Source organism: Ursus americanus, chromosome 23, assembly GCF_024610735.1.
Source record: "Ursus americanus isolate L20-20 chromosome 23, mUrsAme1.1.p, whole genome shotgun sequence".
Taxonomy (NCBI): domain Eukaryota; kingdom Metazoa; phylum Chordata; class Mammalia; order Carnivora; family Ursidae; genus Ursus; species Ursus americanus.
This window is the reverse complement of record NC_142149.1, coordinates 19,413,944-19,432,082: the sequence shown is the minus strand read 5'-3', so window position 1 is coordinate 19,432,082 and position 18,139 is coordinate 19,413,944. Positions and strand designations below refer to the sequence as shown.

At 47.2% G+C, this 18,139-nt stretch overlaps 1 protein-coding gene across 4 annotated transcripts in view; it reads right to left on the bottom strand.

The window, feature by feature from the left end:
• Positions 1-577: 577 nt before the first annotated feature.
• The window catches only part of STAT3 (signal transducer and activator of transcription 3), a 67,617-nt gene continuing 50,055 nt past the window's right edge, over positions 578-18,139 (bottom strand). The window contains exons 9-24 of one of the 4 annotated variants that reach the window (XM_045781596.2): positions 17,723-17,881; positions 17,521-17,613; positions 16,623-16,682; positions 13,058-13,087; positions 12,865-12,958; positions 12,707-12,754; positions 10,541-10,624; positions 9,139-9,237; positions 8,904-9,039; positions 8,062-8,114; positions 7,737-7,831; positions 7,478-7,617; positions 6,757-6,969; positions 3,750-3,792; positions 3,355-3,467; positions 578-2,669 (exon numbers count right to left, since the gene is read on the bottom strand). In XM_045781596.2, coding sequence (XP_045637552.1) covers positions 2,614-2,669; positions 3,355-3,467; positions 3,750-3,792; positions 6,757-6,969; positions 7,478-7,617; positions 7,737-7,831; positions 8,062-8,114; positions 8,904-9,039; positions 9,139-9,237; positions 10,541-10,624; positions 12,707-12,754; positions 12,865-12,958; positions 13,058-13,087; positions 16,623-16,682; positions 17,521-17,613; positions 17,723-17,881 — 1,516 coding nt within the window. In that variant the 3' untranslated portion in view covers positions 578-2,613. The remainder of the gene's footprint in view (positions 2,670-3,354; positions 3,468-3,749; positions 3,793-6,756; positions 6,970-7,477; positions 7,618-7,736; positions 7,832-8,061; positions 8,115-8,903; positions 9,040-9,138; positions 9,238-10,540; positions 10,625-12,706; positions 12,755-12,864; positions 12,959-13,057; positions 13,088-16,622; positions 16,683-17,520; positions 17,614-17,722; positions 17,882-18,139) is intronic. The other 3 variants (XM_045781598.2, XM_045781597.2, XM_045781599.2) reach the window with 3 other exon arrangements.

Sequence of the window (18,139 nt, the reverse complement as noted above, 5' to 3'; positions counted from 1 at the left end):
GGTATCTCAGCCCGTGGCGCGGTCTCCATGGTGCTCGGCACCGGGGGAGGGGGCGGGGAGCCAGCCGAGTGGGCGCGTTGATGTCTGAATTATCACCACGGGTTGGGCAGCCAGTGAAGTGTTTCCGTTCGTCTCCGCTGAGTGAACTGAAGAGAAAGCGATAATGGAGCAACTGTGGGAGGGGAGGCCGTGGGGTGGGGTGGGAGTATCTTCACCCCAAGCCCCCTTAGGTAGCGCTTATCTGACCCCAGACAGGTTGGTGCAGCTTGCAAAGGCCCGACGGGGCGGGGGGGTAGGAAAGAGGGACAAGGGAGGCCTCCACGGATACCTTTGTGCAGAAAGAGTATGGCCTCTGGCTCCTCTGGTTACCCCTTCCCTGGAGGCCCCTGCCTAATAGGGTGGGGGGGGGGTTGCTCAGGGCCCCAGAGCTGCACTCCGGTGAGCAGCCTGGGAGCAGGGGCACCCCCCTCCTGTCAGGAGCCAGGCTCAGCCTGTGGGTAAGGGCCCCTCAGAACTGAAGACGGGGTGGGGGGGAAGGGAGCCTCCAGCAGCCAGAGACAGAGCTGCCACGCCCTCAGATGGTTCCTATATAACTTTTATTTCTGGAAGTTAAAGTAGATACAGCAATATACAAAAACAAAACAAAAAACCGAAACCCCACAATAATATAAATTTTTACACTATGAAGTATACATTGGAATTTGATACGGTGACCAGGACAGCAGCAGACAAAACCACTGTGCAGGCAGGCTGAGCCAACTATGGGAACCCCGCAGCTGGGCTGGGGACGGGCAGGGGGAGACGGTGGAGAGAAAGTGGGCAGGTCCTGGAGGGCTCGATTCTTGAAGGGAGGGGTCAGAACAAGTCTCGGCTCCTCTCAGAACTTTTGCTACAATCAGAGTTAAAACCAGATACACATGCTACCTCAAAGCCACGAACTTTACAATATCTGCACCAGGGAAGCCTGGATCCTTGCCCCAGGTCCCTCTGATCTAAATCTTCTCTCAGTTTCTGAGTTAAGCTTATTACGAAGTGAAGAGTGTTGCTGGAGAAGGGAGAGCTCTGTACTACCGACCAACCGTTTCTAGGCCGAAGGACAGGGATGGCCAAGCGCAACCCCTGTTTGTCTTGGAGAGAAGGTCCTCATCCTCTTAATTCTGAACCTGCTGAGGACTGGTAAAACAAACAGCACTCCACAGAAACTCTGACCGACTGAGATAAGGTGGTCCTGGACCACCCAATCTAGTCGGGCCTCCAGGTCAGAGGCGGCCCAAATATTGGAGACCACCAAGTGTTCTGAAATGCAGAGTAAATGGGAATTGTTCTGCCTCATCTGGGAGGCCCCAGGGGGGAGGAGATGGTCACCAGCACTGGGGGGAGGCCAGGGCGTACGCTCCCTCACACAAGGGATAGACCTCGAGTTTATCAGTAAGCCTCTGCCCCTGGGTTAACCAAGGGAAGAGGTGATTAGAGGTGCCGCGGGAAATCACCAAGAAACCGGGATATGAACCGTATTCCCTGAGCTCAACTAGACCCTTGGCTAGGGCCACACAGTCTATCGTGTTCCACCTGTAACTCTCGCCTTCTTATTCCAGGATTCCCAAAGCAAACAGAACAGGGGACCTTTGGACACCGGAAGGAGCCCTACACAAGGGGGGTCAGGTGGACAGGGAGGAAGGAAGGATCACCCCATCCCTTATAAGGCACCCACAGGAACAACCCAGGCTCTGGAACAGGAGCAGAAGTGCAGGGAGACGGCGGGGGCGGGGGGGGGGCACGACACAGGTGGTAAGCACGCCTCTGCCCAGCCTTACCTACTAACTGGCCAACACATTAAAGGGGAAAATAAAAACTCTGTTTATTAAAAAATGTCTAGGATGTTTAGGTTGTCCTTCAACCTTCCTATTTCATAACCAAAGGCCAAGCCACGGCTTCAGATGTCTTTTAAGGGTTGGATCTGAAGCCCATTTCAGGATTTCTATAAATTATCAGCCTGAAGAAAGCCGAATGCCTAAAGCACCAAGAAGGCTACTGACTGAGTTGTCTTAAATACAGAAAAGGCTATGCCGATACAGTGTTTTTTGCCCTTTAATTTTTTTTTTTTTTTAATTTAAAAAGAAACCTAGGGGCTGTGAAAGTCCTATCTTCTATTTGGTTGTTAGCAAGGTTAAAAGTGCAATGCCAGGAGTCATGTAGCTGGAGGCAGCCTGCGGCGTGAGCTTACAGAGACAGGCAGAGGGGTGCGCAGGCAAGAGGAGGCACTTGTCTAAGGACAACGCGAGCTGCTGAGAAAGGAGGGCCGGGGAGCGAGAAAAGACCAGAACATTTCCTTTTTCTCCCTCTTGCCACCCCTTCCACATCCCCCGGTCACAGTCTCAGAGAACACATTCGTATTTGCATTTAGGTAAAAGCGTATCACCCACGTTCACTCATTTCTCTATTTTTAAAAAGTGCCCAGATTGCTCAAAGATAGCAGAAGTAGGAGATTAAAAAAAAAATCTGGAAGCACAAAGTCAGAGGAGTCTCAGACGATCTGGGGGTTGGCTGTGTAAGGGGTGGTGGATCACAGGTAGGTGCCTCCGTCCTCGCTCTGCAGCCTCAGCCCGCCGCTCCTCACATCGGGGAGGTAGCGCACTCCGAGGTCAACTCCATGTCGAACGTGAGGGACTCTGGGGGGACAGAGCGGGAGAGCTCGTTCAGGGGCCTGAGTCCGACAACAGCCGGCAAGGGGCACTCCCGTAGCCCTCGGGGGGACAGAGGCTCAGCCACCACTGCCATCCAGTGTCCTTGCCCCGTATGGCCAAGACAGGGTTGGATACTCCAGATTTACTCTCCTCCCTAGAGGGTCTGGTCTTCTGGAAGGGCTCAGTCCCCTTCCTCCCTTAACTCGTTCCCAACTGTCCACGTGGAAAGATCGAAGGCTGTCCTGCTGCATGTGGCAGCCTGGAGCCACGGGCGCACTGAGCAGCAAAGTGTGGCTAGTCCCGCTCGAGACGGGCTGTAGCCGCACAATGCCCGGCAGGTTTCAGAGACTTAGTACAAAAAAAAAAAACAAAAAAAAAAACACCTCATTAACTTTTCCTTATGTGTTAAAATGCTAGTATTGGGGATTTATTGGGTTACAGAAAAATATATTATTAACGTTAACCTCACTTGTTTCTTATTGCTGTTTTTCATGTGGCTGCTAGAAAACTCACACTTACAGGCGTGGTGCACATTTGGTTTCTAAGGGAGGTGCTAGCACTGCTCTAGAACTTTCTACCAATCCCACAGGGCGAGCTCTCAGCTCGGTGCACGGCACACAAAGGGGGCTGCCTTCCGTCCTAAGGACAAGGTCTGTCACCACTCACTCACCGAACTGCCCTCCTGCTGAGGGCTCAGCACCTTCACCATTATTTCCAAACTGCATCAATGAATCTAAAGTGCGGGGGGACATCGGCAGGTCAATGGTATTGCTGCACGTCGTTCTGTAGGAAATGGGGAGCAGCAGGAGGGGAAAGGGCCGGGTTGACAAGACACAATGGAGAAAAAAAAAAAAGAACAAAACACACACACACAAGCCATCAAACTCTGGTCTCCAACAGAAAAATAAAAGCTCAAGCTTTTTAAACGCACAAGGTCACTTTGAGTACTACACAGAGCCCAGGGCGTGCCGGCCCTTCACAGGGTAGCTCTCACCCAGTGTCCTACTCCCAGGAGAACTGAGGACACCAGAAATGAAGGCCAAATTGAGAAGGGAAGCCACTTACGGTGTCACACAGATAAACTTGGTCTTCAGGTACGGGGCAGCACCTGGGAAGAGAAAACTGGGGCTTACTAATTGTGACCCCACTGTGGGCAGAGGGCAGGAGGCAGCCGGCTGCCTCATCGGTGCTGATGTGCACCTCACTCCATCGTGGAGCACAGGTCCCTTTGAAGCCCCATCTCCCCTCAGGGCTGCCCCCCCACCGCCCTGTACCACTGGGCGTGCGGGGCGCTTGCAGTGTGACGGGTCAACTCTTTCCATAAAGCTTTCCTGGCCTGCAGAGACTTTTCAGCACACCCTGGTCCCACCTGAGCCTAGACCAATGCCCGCCTTGTTCGTTCTTCCCCCAGATGAGGTGAGCACTGAGCTGCCTGCATGTGGTCTGAGGACTGTGTTCTGGCCTGGCCGAATGTCTTGGCTACGACTTCTCTGCATGAAGGAACGGAGCCAACGCGGCCTGGGCTCCGACACACCACAGTCCTGCTCAGACGCCAAAGTCACCAAGCCTCTAAGAGAATGTGGAAATTGCTCATGCTGTTCCGAGGCCCAGAGTCACACTTTTCATTCCTACGGACATTCATCTACCTCTACTACTTTTTAGGGGAGCCATATTAGTAACTCCCCAGGTGGATAGCGACATCACATAAGAAGCAGCCTCTCTATGAAGGGAGGCCGCCTGGAGTGGCAGGACCATCACTCTGGACTGAAGACGGGAGGCCTGGGCCTCGGTATGTCTTCCACGGCTAAGATACCCGAAGCAAAGCACTTTCTACACTGAGAGAGAGGGGGAAGAGAGGGGTGCCCATCTCGGTCATTTATAATTCTTCGTCCATAGTTAGAAATGTGAAGATTGGAATAAATGAATTTTAGGTGTTAAATGTTTACACCAAGAGGTCGAGGAGCCTTGGAGACACTGGCATGAATTGTGGGGGAGTCCGGTGAACAAATCACTTAGGAGGTGTGGGGCAGGGTGGGGTGGGCCAAGAGAAACATAGTTATCAAGCCTGAGGTTTATAGAGAGACCAAGGAATCAGAAAATCTGACAATCTGAGAAAAGGCATTGTCGGGGGTCCTCAGACTGCCATCCAAGGTTATTTGGGGCCAAGAAATGGATTCACGTGGAGCCGAAACCAAAGACGCTCCCCAGAGAGGGTTCTGGTGTCATAAACCCAGTGTGGCACAGACCTGAGGGCAGCCGGCATCCCGGACAGAGAAGGATTTAGTTCCCCAGTGATCAGGTAGCTGAGAAAACTAGCTTCAGCTGAGATTCGGCAAGAGCAGAAACAAAGGAGAACCAAGACTGAAAGTACAGCTATGGCTGTGTGAGGCTGTCAACACACTTCATCCAATTTGTACGGGAAGGGGGTTATCCTTTCTAAGAGAGGACTCTCTCCCTCAAGCAGTCAAGAAATCCTGTGTGGGGTCTGGTGGAAAAGTAAGGAGGAAGGGAGAGTCCTGGGAAGATGATCGATCTATCCCTGGGGACAGAAATACTTTCATGATGGAGAACAAGAGGAAATGGGCACAGATCCATCTCCTGGAGGAGACCCACTTGAATGCAGGGACGCCCCCAGCACTCGGCCCACTCCATCATCATGCTCCCGACACGCCAAGCCCCTCCGTGTCCACTGCTTATACTCGCCTCCCCAGGAGGCTGGCAAAGCACTCCAGTCATTAGTTCCTTTCTCCTGCCTGGGGTCTTGCCCCCCGAGAAAACACTGGTGACTCCAGGCAGGAAAGGACCTTGCCTCCTGGTCACACAGGATGGCGGATGATAACGGAGGGCCTGGCCTCAGACTGGGAACACGGATCATGAAAGCAAAATGAGCCAAAGGACGAGCACGTGGGCCTAAATGTCCCCTGCAGGAGGAACAAAGGGTAGCGCGTCAGGGCTGATAAACACATCTCCCAACTGAAGCACAGCTGGAAAGCCAGATAAGTAGCAGACAGGAAGTGAGAGTTAGCTCTTCCATAGCGTGAACAAAACCCAACACCAGAACAAAGGAAAGAGGAAAGTCAATTAGCAAGCAACTCAAATGCCCTCTTCCAAGTCCCAGTCTTCCCCCATCCCAAGAAATTCCTCAGAGGGGATTCCTAGGAAAAGGTGTGTGCGCGCGCTAGCGTGAGGTCTTTGCCGTTTTTGTTTTTTTTTTTTTCCCAAAAGCAACTGGGGTAGGGAAGCTACCCTCAAAGGATTGCTTTAAAGAGCCCCCTGCTGGCTCTCCAATGAGGGGACGTTAGGTAAAAACAAAGAATGGCAAATTATAGGCTCCCCCTCAGGACTCGGAAGGAGAAGAACCCAGAGACCCAAGGCAGCAAATGGGGATGGGACAGACCAGCGGGGTCGCCCATCCACACTGATGACAACGCTGGTGGTTACAGGCTTACTGTGAAACAATGTCTACAGACTTAGAGAAACACCTGTGCTCTGGCACGTGACACAATCGCTTATTTCAAGGGCTGCGTGCTCTAAATCCCATCCGGAGCCCAAGAGCCCTCCCACAGGTTACAGGTTCGCCCTTGATCAACGCTCCCCCACCTCTGCTCGTAAACCGCCTTCCCGTGCTGCTAACACTCATTTCCTCCAGAAAGCCTTTCTCCATCCCACATGACACTGCTCACATTATTCAGTGACGGGGAAAAGGAAACACACGAGACTTAAGTCTGCGTCGCAAACCTCCCAGCAGCTACCGTGTAAGAAGCGCTGTGCTGGCTGGACATCCTGTCCTCGCTCTCTCGGCAGCATTCTAGATGTGGGGTGAGTGTGTGTGTGCTATTTCTCCCTTTAGCCTGGCAGGTTTCCTGTGGGGCAGGGACAAGTGACTCCGACTCCTCTCTTCTCTCCAACCCCATTAGTCATCCCCAAAAGCACCCACTACAAAGTTCTTTCCCATAAAGAGGAATAAAAGATCACCAGGCCCTTAGGGCATGTACCTGTCTGTCCCCCAGGGATCCTGCAATTGCCCCCGTTTTTCCCCAGAATTAAACGCCCGACACGGAAAATCAACAACTACCTGGGTCAGCTTCAGGATGCTCCTGGCTCTCTGGGCGACAGTACTTTCCAAATGCCTCCTCCTTAGGAATGTCGGGGTAGAGATAGACCAGCGGAGACACCAGGATGTTGGTGGCATCCATGATCTTATAGCCCATGATGATTTCAGCAAACGACATGTTGTTCAGCTGCTGCTTGGTATATGGTTCCACCGACTGGATCTGGGTCTTACCTGTCATGGGATATTGTAAGGGAAGATAAGGGAACCCCTGACTAGGTAATCTCAGAGAAAACGACCTGATTTATCTTTCCTTGAAAGGGAAAGACTTATGCCAACCCAGCTCCTGAGCCCTGAATATCCTGTCCAGTCTAATGGCACTGTGGAAATGTTCAGCTGGCTTCTGGACAGGCTACCCAGTTGGGTCACGGGCAATATACCTGAATAACGACTTGTGTAAGATATATTAACAGGTTAGGTAAGAAAGGAGATGAAGAAAGAGATTTAAATTGCAAATTCCTAGGCATATATTAGCCCCCGAAGCAAGCAAAACAAAACTGGCAAACAATCCTCCAGCTGAAAGAATTTGCAGAAAAGAAGTCACTGAAAAGTGTTATTATAGAAGGCAGGGGTGTGCGAAGCCATCTTTGCCCACTAGGGGGCAGTGGGTGCTTGAAACTAGTAGGAGCTGTGGCGGCGGCAGCAACTGCCACCAGGTGGGGTGACCAAGAGTCCAACTTACCGCTGATGTCCTTCTCCACCCAAGTGAAGGTGACACCTCCTTCTTTGCTGCTTTCACTAAACCGTAGCAGGAAGGTGCCTGGGGGCTTGGTACTCAAGATGGCCCGCTCTCGCTCCTTACTGATAAAACCCATTATGTACCTGGAGCCAAAGAAGAGCGACAAGATCTGGGCTGACAGGGTCCCCACCACTGGCCTGCTGAGAGAGCAGGCGACTGGTTCCACACGTGCAGTCCGCCAGACACAAGAGCTTCAACCTACCCTTCATTCCAAAGAGCCAGGATGTACTTTTTCACAAGGTCAATGATATTGTCTAGCCAAACCCAGAAGGAGAAGCCTTTGCCAGCCATGTTTTCCTGAAGAAAAGAATAATGCGAAAGCCAAGTCTACCCTCCCGGACTTTTCCTCTCTCGGGGCACGATGCCACCAAAATCCCCAAGCCCATCTACCCTCAGGTACGTAGGTCCTACTGGCCGTGAGACCATAAGTCTTCAGCCTTCAAGCCCAGTACCATCCAAGACAACCCCACAGGTGAGCATTCCCTCCCACACTCCCACTCCCATGAGGATTTAACAAGATGGCTTACTTTGCAAAATTTAGCCCACGTAATCTGACACCCTGAATAGTTCACACCAGGTCCTACAGGAAAAAAAGAATAAAACAGTGTAATTTTCAGCTTTGAATCAAGGCCTCATTTCTTAGAACACACATTCATACACATCTGTCCCACGATGGGCCGAGAAACCATTGGCTTTCCTGTGTTTGAAGGTTCCCACCGCTGCGTGCGTGCACACACACGCACAGCCACACACCCACCCTCACGAAACGCCAGCATCTGATCACCCGGGGTGTTGTTTAGCCTAGAGGACGTGGTGGGTGACATATCAAGTCTCTACCCCTCCCCCCACCGCCTCCGCCTCGTCTTGCGTGGTGGCCTGGGGACCAGCAGCACACACGACCAAGCTGAAAGTGTTAGTGTCCCCACGTCTGGGGACAGCGCAGGATAAAGCTCCTTACAGTCTAGGTAGCAGGTAACCTAGTGTACTAAAATTTTTTTTCAGGAGAAAAAAATAAAAACAAGCCTCCGATTTACTGAAGAAACGGACAGGGATGTCAAGCTTTTTACCTCTGCCTTCGAACACGCACTTCAACAAATCTCTTCCTAAGGTCAAAGTCGTGCTCTGGAAGGGTGAGGGGTGCAGCCACCACGAGAAAAGACACCTGCCCCCCACCTCAGAAATGATCAGCAGGAGGCAAGCTTCCTCTGCCTCCCGACCCCACTGGCACCCCCACTCCTCCCACTGCGGGAGCGCGTGCCTTCGGGCCCCAGCACGGAGCCTTGCTCAGCAAATTCTCCTGAATGAACAGCCCCACAGGCCAGATTCCTTTTCTGAGGAGGGCAGCAGGCAAAAGAGGGAAAAGGCTGACCTAAGAGTTTCTCTGCCAGCGTAGTCAACTGCTCGATGCTCAGCCCTCGCTTCGTGGTGGAGGAGAACTGCCAGCTCAGCACCTCGGCCACTTGATCCCAGGTGCCAATCGGGGGCTTGGTGAAGAAGTTCACGTTCTATCGAAAATGACACAGTTGCTCATTGAGATGAGACAGTGGTGCCTGAGGACCCACACGAGGGACCACAACAGCAGCCTCCAGGGGACGGGTGCCTACCTTGGGGTTGTTGGTCAGCATGTTATACCACAGGATCGATGCCCAGGCATTTGGCATCTGACAGATGTTGGAGATCACCACGACCGGCAAGGAGTGGGTCTGTGGAGAAAGTGGGGAATGAGCTGGGGGGCAGAGGGCCCTCACAGCATCGAACATCTCTTCAGCCATACCGGCAGGTTTTGGAATAAAAGGACGTGCCGTGAACCACACCTACTGCCAACTTTTGGGGGAAAACGTGGCTGAGTCGGCTCAACACCCAGAGTGGAGAGAATATGCCAAACATGGGCCACAGGGCACAACCAGGAACTTGAAAATCTGACTTGTTCAAAGCTGGACTCCCAGCCCCCAGATTCCCCATTTATAAAACCTGGAAGGTCTGAGAACTGCAGCTGTATCTACCCGTTAAACAGAGAGGTCCCAGGAGTCAAAGACAAAGATTCTTGCTTTTTTCAGCTCTGTCTTTAACTTAAAGATCAAGAAAGTTGGTAAAAGAGAGTGCAAATGCCATGATTTCCTGTACACTCAAAACACTAGCTGTCTAAAGACTATTTTGCCCAAACTTTATAAAGTCGACTAGTTACCTAATTTCTAAATACAGATTTTCACGTCGAGTTTGCTGAAAGTCGACTTTATTTTTTATTTTTTTTATTTAAAGATTTTTATTTATTTATTCGACAGAGATAGAGACAGCCAGCGAGAGAGAGAACACAAGCAGGGGCAGTGGGAGAGGAAGAAGCAGGCTCACAGCGGAGGAGCCTGATGTGGGGCTCGATCCCATCACGCCGGGATCACGCCGGGATCACGCCCTAAGCCGAAGGCAGACGCTTTAACCGCTGTGCCACCCAGGCGCCCCTGAAAGCCGACTTTATAGTTGACCCTTGACCAACGTGGGTTTGAACTGCATGGGTCCATTTATACGTGGATGATTTTTTTTTATAAACAGGCTATAGTACTGTAAACATATCTACTCTCATGATTTTCTTAGCAACATCATCTTTTCTCTAGCTTTATTGTAAGAATATGATATATAAAACATATAACATACAAAATACGTGTTAACAGGCTATGTTATCAGGAAGGCTTCCAGTCAACGACAGGCTCTAAGTTGTTAAATTTGGGGGCAGTCAAAAGTTACACACAGATTTTCAACTGGGCAGGGGGTTGGCGTCCCTAACCCCTGTGTGGTTCAATGGTCAACTGTACGGGCATCTTCCAAGCACTCAAGCAAGACTCTACTCTCAGCTGGGATACTCTGGACTTTTCGGAGAAAAACAAGCAAATTATCAACACCGTCCTGAGCAGAGTCATCACTCTACCTTCTGTAGAAAAAATCCCAACTAGATGTTCTTGTCCCGAATCACCCCTCCATGCAGCCCTGTCCCGACTCTGTGGCAGAACTCACCTCAAGGTCGATCTTGAGGCCTTGGTGATACACCTCGGTCTCAAAAGTGATCAGATGCAGCTCCTCGGTGACAATCAGGGAGGCCTACAATAACAAGAAGGACACTCTCTTCCTCAGAGAGAACGGCCCCGGACACTAAACGCCATAGCTGAAGAGAGTGACATACCCCAGCCACGCTGCAGCAAGAAGGGTGGTCCCCCAGGAGGCCACGGACACGCTGCCAGGGACGCAACCCTGAGCACCCGCTCTCTTCAACTCCAAGTGCTACGATCTTCAACCTCATCTTTTACTGGTTTTATTGTAATATTACAGACCCAAGGGGTTATTTATAAAATGGGTAAGGCACAAAGAACAACAAAACACTGAACACCTGTACCTATTACCCAGCTTAAGGAAAAGCCCGTTACCACTGAGATTCCCAGGGTGCCCTTCCCCACTCCCATCCCTGTCCCTGCTCCCTCGGATCTAACTGCTAGTTTGTCTTCAGGTTTATCATTTCCTAGCTTTTCTTTATGGCTTTACCATACTTACATCTTTAAACAATGGAGGCACTGTATAGTTTTGGATGTTTGTGAACCTTATACGTATGGAACCATACCCTACGTACTGGGGTGACTCGGTTTTGAGCGCCTTGCTTTTTGCGCCCATGGTTGTGTGAATCTGCCGGTTATTCATTTTCACAGCTACATACTATTCCGTCACAGGACTCTACCGCAAATCTTCTAGCTCCTCCAGTGGTGATGGTGGGCTATATTCAGGACTTGCCATCAGGCTGCCGTGACATTTTGTACATGTCTCCTGGCACATATGTACAAAGATGTCTCTATTGTTAAATCCTGGGAGTGGCACTGCTGGTTTAGAGGGTACGTTCATTTTTTATAATGCCAAATTGTTTTCTGAAGCAACAATTTATACTCCCACCAGCAATCAGCAACCTTATTTTCAGTAAGACTTCCCAATGAATTCTCAGAAACACAATTCCAATTCATTTTTAAAACACTTCTTTTTCTAACTATAAAAATAATAAATGTTCAGTTTAAATTGCAAATATTACAGAGATAGTATAGAGTAGTCTTGGGTACCAACAGCAGCATAACTACATAAACACTGGCATATATTCCTTGAGAACTTTGGAATTCATACACGAAGAGACAAAAAACAGTGTAGTACATACACTTTTTAAACAAATGTAATAATATACTACTCAAATTATTTTTCATCTTGCTTTTTTCCTTTTTTTTTTAAAGTAGGTTCCACACGCAGTGTGGGGCTTGAATTCACAATCCTGAGATCAAGAGTCACACGCTCTACCCACTGAGTCAGCCAGGCGCCCCGCCATCTTGCTTTTTCTAAACGAATATGCCGCACACATTTTTCTATGTTGTACTTCACGCTTTATAGTCAAGTACTATAAATTCAGGGGTTTTTGTTTGTTTGTTTGTTTGTTTGTTTGTTTGTTTGTTTAAGGTCTGCTACATTTAAGAGAAGAGGGAAGACTGGCTCAGGGCATAAACACTAGAAAAAGAACAGGGTGTCACAATCTTTTCCGAAGATTGAAACCTAGTTTTTGGTCACCTTTACCTTTTTTTTTTTTTTTTTTTAAGTTTATTCTTGACACTAAGCATTCAATAATCTGAATCAGAGGGAGGGAGACAATAAGGGCAACAGGGGGGACAGGTTTTATTCTTTTTCTTCTTAGATGTTTAACTCCAACTTATTACAATCTTCGATGCCACCACAGTGAGAAAAACAGGTCACCAAAAATGAAGCCAAGCAGCCTCAGCTGGCAGAAGCTGGAAGGGGAATCTGGAAAGCCCCAGGCAAGGTGGAAAGCTTCTTTTCTACTAAATGGGTGTGGGTTAAGTCAGCCAGGGACTTTCCACTCCTCCCTAAAGATGAGCCAACTCCCGCCAACTCCCGCCAACTCCCGCCAACTCCCGCCAACTCCCGCCAACTCCCGGGACAATCAGGGAAATGCTCCAAGCCGGAGAACTCCAGAGCAGATGTGACTTCTGACCGTGTCATTCTGACCTGTGGTGATTTTTCTGTATGACTACAGCTTAACCACAGGTTGGTGTCTCTAATTCTGGGCAATAAGAAGGCTCTTGCTCTCTCCCCATCAAAGAAAACCCTCCGAAGTTGGCTTTCATCCCCAATAAAACTTACGTCACAATTGGCTCGGCCCCCGTTACCACATCTTTGCTCTCTCAGGGTCTGTAAGAAAAGCAGGGAGCACCTGTGTCACGTGAGGCTCCCCACCACCAACCTCTTTCTCCCTCTACCAGACGCCCTTGGAGATGGGGACCCAGGCTCCCCCCTCATACCAGGTGTTTGAATTCTGCAGACAGGCTGCCGTTGTTGGACTCTTCCATGTTCATCACTTTTGTGTTTGTGCCCAGAATGTTAAATTTCCGGGATCTGAATCACAGCAGAAAAACCAACCATACAGGTGACTGGGTAGCCAGAGGACAAAGTCAGATTAAACAGATCAAAAGGAAGCCTCTAGGCTGAACTTACCCTCTGAGGGCTGCAACATCCCCGGAGTCTCTGTTAAGAATATAAACTGGTGTTAATAAAACTGGCCCCGTGTTTCTTCGAAAAATACCTGTAATTTACTCTGCTGGAAAAACCACTGTTCTCCTGGGAATTTCTGTAAACGATGCAATTACATTTTATATGTGACATATGCCAACCCTCACATACCTACCCCTTCCCAACAGCATCAACTCCCCCTTCCCAACAGACCCTTGGTTCTGCTCAAGTATCCCTCCCATCCCCACCTCCAGGGGATCCCGATAGTTAAGTACATCAGAGCACAGCGTGCCCACAGCGCAGTGGTCCTGGGGGTGAGGACATGACCTACACTGTCTCACTCAGACTGGGAAGGAACTACAACCCAGGCTGGATTTATTTTCCACAGCTTCAACTCAATACGAGCAAGGAAGCATGGGGCCTTAACTACCACAAGCAACCATACAGGAACTCAGAAGGGAATCTCACAAAGGCAGAGAGAAGATTCTGGGTCCTGGGTGACATAAGTGAGTCACTAATCTCACTGTCAGGAACTTGCCCTAATTCTGCATTTCCAGTTACACTAGGATGCAAATTTCCTTATTATTTAAGGCACACTGGGTTCTCTGTAAAGGTTTATTATTACCTGCAACTCAGATCATCCCATTTGATATTAGCCAGAAACAGTCCCCCCAGTGGGTGCACTTTCAGCTCTACATGTCTGAGTATATAGTTTTTATACAGTCATATTTCTCAGTCTTTTATTTTTTTATTAAGTACTGTTTTAAAAGTGCTTCTCCATGGCTATGTATGTACTAATAATAGCTACTACTTATTAAATCAAACATTTTGTGTGGGTTTACAGATTAAAACTGATCAAATTTTAAACCATTCAGAAGGTATCTTTCTATATATCACATTTTAAAACTTAAGAGTCCTTGTTACCAGGAAATTCTCCCTCACATTTAATCTAGATTTCCTTTTTATTTTTTTTAAGATTTTTATTTGAGAGAGAGAGAGAGAGAGAGAGAGAGAGGGAAGACGAGCAGGGAGGAGGGGCAGAGGGAGAGGGAGAGGGAGAGAGAAGCAGACTCCCTGCTGAGCAGGGAGCCTGACACGGGGCTTGATCCCAGGACCCTGGGATCATGACCTGAGCCAGAGGCAGACGCTTAACTGACTGAGCCACCCAGGCACCCCTCTAGATTTCCTTTTTAGAAAAAAAAATTTTTTTTGTATTACAGCTTTGATCTATAATTGATGAACAATAAAGTACACTGTTGAAAATGTATGTGGATAAGGTCTGACATAGGTATACAGGCTACACATACTTGTGAAACCATCAGCACAAACCAGATAATGAACATACCCATCCTCCCCATAGTTTCCCCAGGCCCGTTTGTAATCCATTCCCGAATCCCACACTCCACCCCACCTCTGTCCCCAGGCAACCACTGATCTGGTTTCCGTCACCAGAGATTCATTTTCATTTCTAGAATTCTATATAAATGGAAACTAAAGTACAACTCTTTCTTGGTTTGGCTTCTTTCACTAAGCGTAATTATTTTGAGATTTCTTATGTGTTGCAAGTATCAGTAGCTCATTCCTCTTTATTGGTAAGTGATATTCCATTTATAGATATACCACCAATTAGTAAGTGTCATCAGCACAGAGCATACACTTACAGATATGCCACAAATTGTTTATGCATTCACCTATTAATGGGCATTTGTGTACAGCCCTCTGTGTGGATATATACTTTCATTTCTCTTGGGTTAATCCTCGGAGTGGAATGGTAGGCTCCTAGGGTAGGTGCATGTTCAACTTCGTAAGAAACTGCCCAATTCTTTTCCAAAGTGTTTTTAGCATTTTGCGATTTTACCATCATTATATTATATATACATTCACCTACGTTTTTAAGATACATGAGTTTAAACATATAGATACATCTGATGGTTAGCAAAGAGTAAAACTCGAGTTTCTCATTCAAATCCTCCCCAATAGCAGGTTTTCCCAAAACTACTTCTTGAAAAAGCCATCCTTTACTCACTGATTTGAGATATCATTTAAAACATATATTAATTCTTTATATAAACTTGAAGTCTATTTCTGGACTCAAGATTTTGTTTCAATGATCAATCAGTTTATTCCTGCCCTAGTAACACACTCATTTAGTAACTGAAACTTTACATTTTAGTACCTGGCAGGGCATCTTCCCACACCGCTCCCATTTCTTTTTATTCATTGAAAATTTTTTTTCGAAAGTGGAATGGTGGTTGCCAGGGGCTGGGAGGATAGGGAAACGGGGACTTGTTCAATGGATGTAAAGTTTCCATGTTGCAAGATGAAGAAGTTCTGGAGATCTGTTGCACAACGATGTGAATATATGTAACACCATACACTTAAAAATGATTAAGATGGTAAATTTTATGTTAAAAATTTTTAACATAATTAAAGATAAATACATACATCTTTTTTTTTTTTTTTTTAACTATCTTTGTGGGGCGCCTGGGTGACTAGTCAGTTAAGCATCTGCCTTTGGCTCGGGTCATGATCCTGGGGTCCTGGGATCGAGCCCCCCATCATGCTCCCAGCTCAGCAGGGAGTCTGCTTCTCCCTCTTCCTCTGCTTCTCTCCCTGCTCATGCTCTCTCTCTCTCAAATAAATAAATAAAATCTGAAAACAAAAAACAAACAAAAAAACTATCCTTGCTTATTTTTCTCATCTAAGCTACAACTTGAAGAGCAAGTCAAGAGTTCAAGAAATTCTATTTGCGTTTTGCTTGGTGCCATGTTAACTGAGAAGAATCAACATTTTTATAATAAAAGTCTGCAATCCAGGAATATGATTCATTTTATCACTTTTTACAATATCCCTTCCTCATAAGATTTCATCATTTTCTTCAAATAGATCTTAAACATTTCTGTTAAGTTTATCACAATATATATTTTTTAATTTTGTTGCTTATTGTGAAATCATTTTTTCTATTATAATTTCTGACTGGTTAATGCTATTATATGGTTGAAGTTATTAATTTTTATTTTATTTATTTATTAAACCTACCACCTTCCTTAAGTTCCTTATTTCATTAGTAATTATTTTCCAGTTCATTCTCATAATTTCCAGATACTTATATCACCCAAAAATTAAGGATAATGTTCTTTTTTCAAATCTCTTCAAAGGGTATGTGCATTTAATTTTTGAAAAGTACAGTCAAATTTTGAAAATTATGTATTCCATTATGTGGTGAAGTGTGGAACAATACAAAGCATCAATTTTTCCCATAGAGTCAGGATTTTATATGATATGCATAAATGACATTTATAGGTAAAAAATTGAAGAAAAAGGGGGACACAACAGCAATCACAACTCATATCTGTACCACCAGCTTTGTGGTTTCGTTCAGGCATGTAAATGACAATGCACTGCAAGACTTCTGGAAACTTCTGTTCAAAAAATGAAGATCCCTAAATGGAGATAAAGTCTCTGTGTTCACATGATATCTGTCCAAGTTCTCATTTCTGTCTCTCATTTGAAAAAAAGAAAAAAAAGAGCTAAGATACATAGTACTTACTTGTCAATGCACACTTTAATTTTAAGCTGATAATTTAACTCAGGGAATTTGACCAGCAATCTATTTCAAAAAAAGGGGGGAAAAAAAGTCTTTGAGTAAAGAAAATAATATCAGTTAAAAAGAAAAAAAAGTCAGTAGGCTCCCTCCCCCAAGCAACTCCTACTTGAAGGAATATAAAATTCACAACCCTTCATATCTAAAAGGTGAAAAAAGCACAATCCCACTCCTCTTCCTGCTAGTGTGGCTTTGACCTTATGCTAAGTATCACCCCTTCGGGGCAAGAGGTACTGAAAGAAAGCCTAAGAACCTTGAACTTGGACAAAGTTGTGAGAGATTCACAAAAGGATAATAAAAGTCGTTTCATGAGAAATATTACGGGCAGCTGGTATTCTTTCTGTTAAACCTGAAACCTAACACCAACTTTCTGAAGAGGGAAATTTCACTGCAGAAGGGCAAACCTCAACATACCTGTTCTGACTTGGGTGTGAAAGTCACACCCCACCTTGCAAGGCCCACCACCCACCCGCTCCACGGCCTTTTAGCTTCTATGTCTCGAAGCCTTACTCTTTCCCTTAAAATCCGTAGGGAAAAGTAGGCTCAAAGAACAGAAAATATCCAGCATTATTTCACCTCTGTTGTAGGGCAGGAGGAGACACAACGGCCTAAGACTATAGACCTGAAATTACAGGAATAGGCCCAGGTAACCTCAAAAAGAGGTAACAATTCCTTAGCTTTTGACAGGAGAATCAAGGAGCAAGTTGACGTGATGCCAACAAATTCCATACCCACCTACTGCCTGTGATGCCTGGAAACAACAACCCTGTGGCCACCAACTCTGCTCTCATCCTAAGAGCGTCTCTCATAAAATATCTACCAAACGAGGAAGTGCGGGGCCCACCTGACTTTGGTAGTGAACTGGACGCCAGTCTTGATGACTAAGGGCCGGTCAGGATGCATAGGCATGCAGGGCTGCCGCTCAACCACGAAGGCACTGAAAGCAAAGAAACGGACAGCAGTCCACACACTTCGTGGTGAACCGGTCTTGGTCCTGTGCCTCCGAGGCGAGGGGATGAGGGAAAGGAACCAGAATTGTATGTTACCTTTTCATTAAGTTTCTGAACAGCTCTACGATCCTCTCCTCCAGCATCGGCCGGTGCTGTACGATGGGATCCCCTTTGTAGGACACTTTTTGCTGCAACTCCTCCAGTTTCTTAATTTGCTGGCGGGTCTGAAGTTGAGATTCTGCTAATGAGGTTATCCTGTCAATAAGATATGATAGCTACCAGTTACCGAAGTGAGTGCACACCAGTGAACTGAAGAAGGGGCAGGGAATCCCACCGATAGAAACACCACCATGCAGTCCCCTAAAATAAGAAAGGGGAATTTTTTTTTTATTGTGGTAAAATACACATAACATAAAATCGATCATTTCTAAGTGTATAATTCAGTGGTACTAAATAAGAAAAAGTGTGTGGGGGGGGCGCCTGGCTGGCTTTGTTGGTAGAGCAAGTGACTCC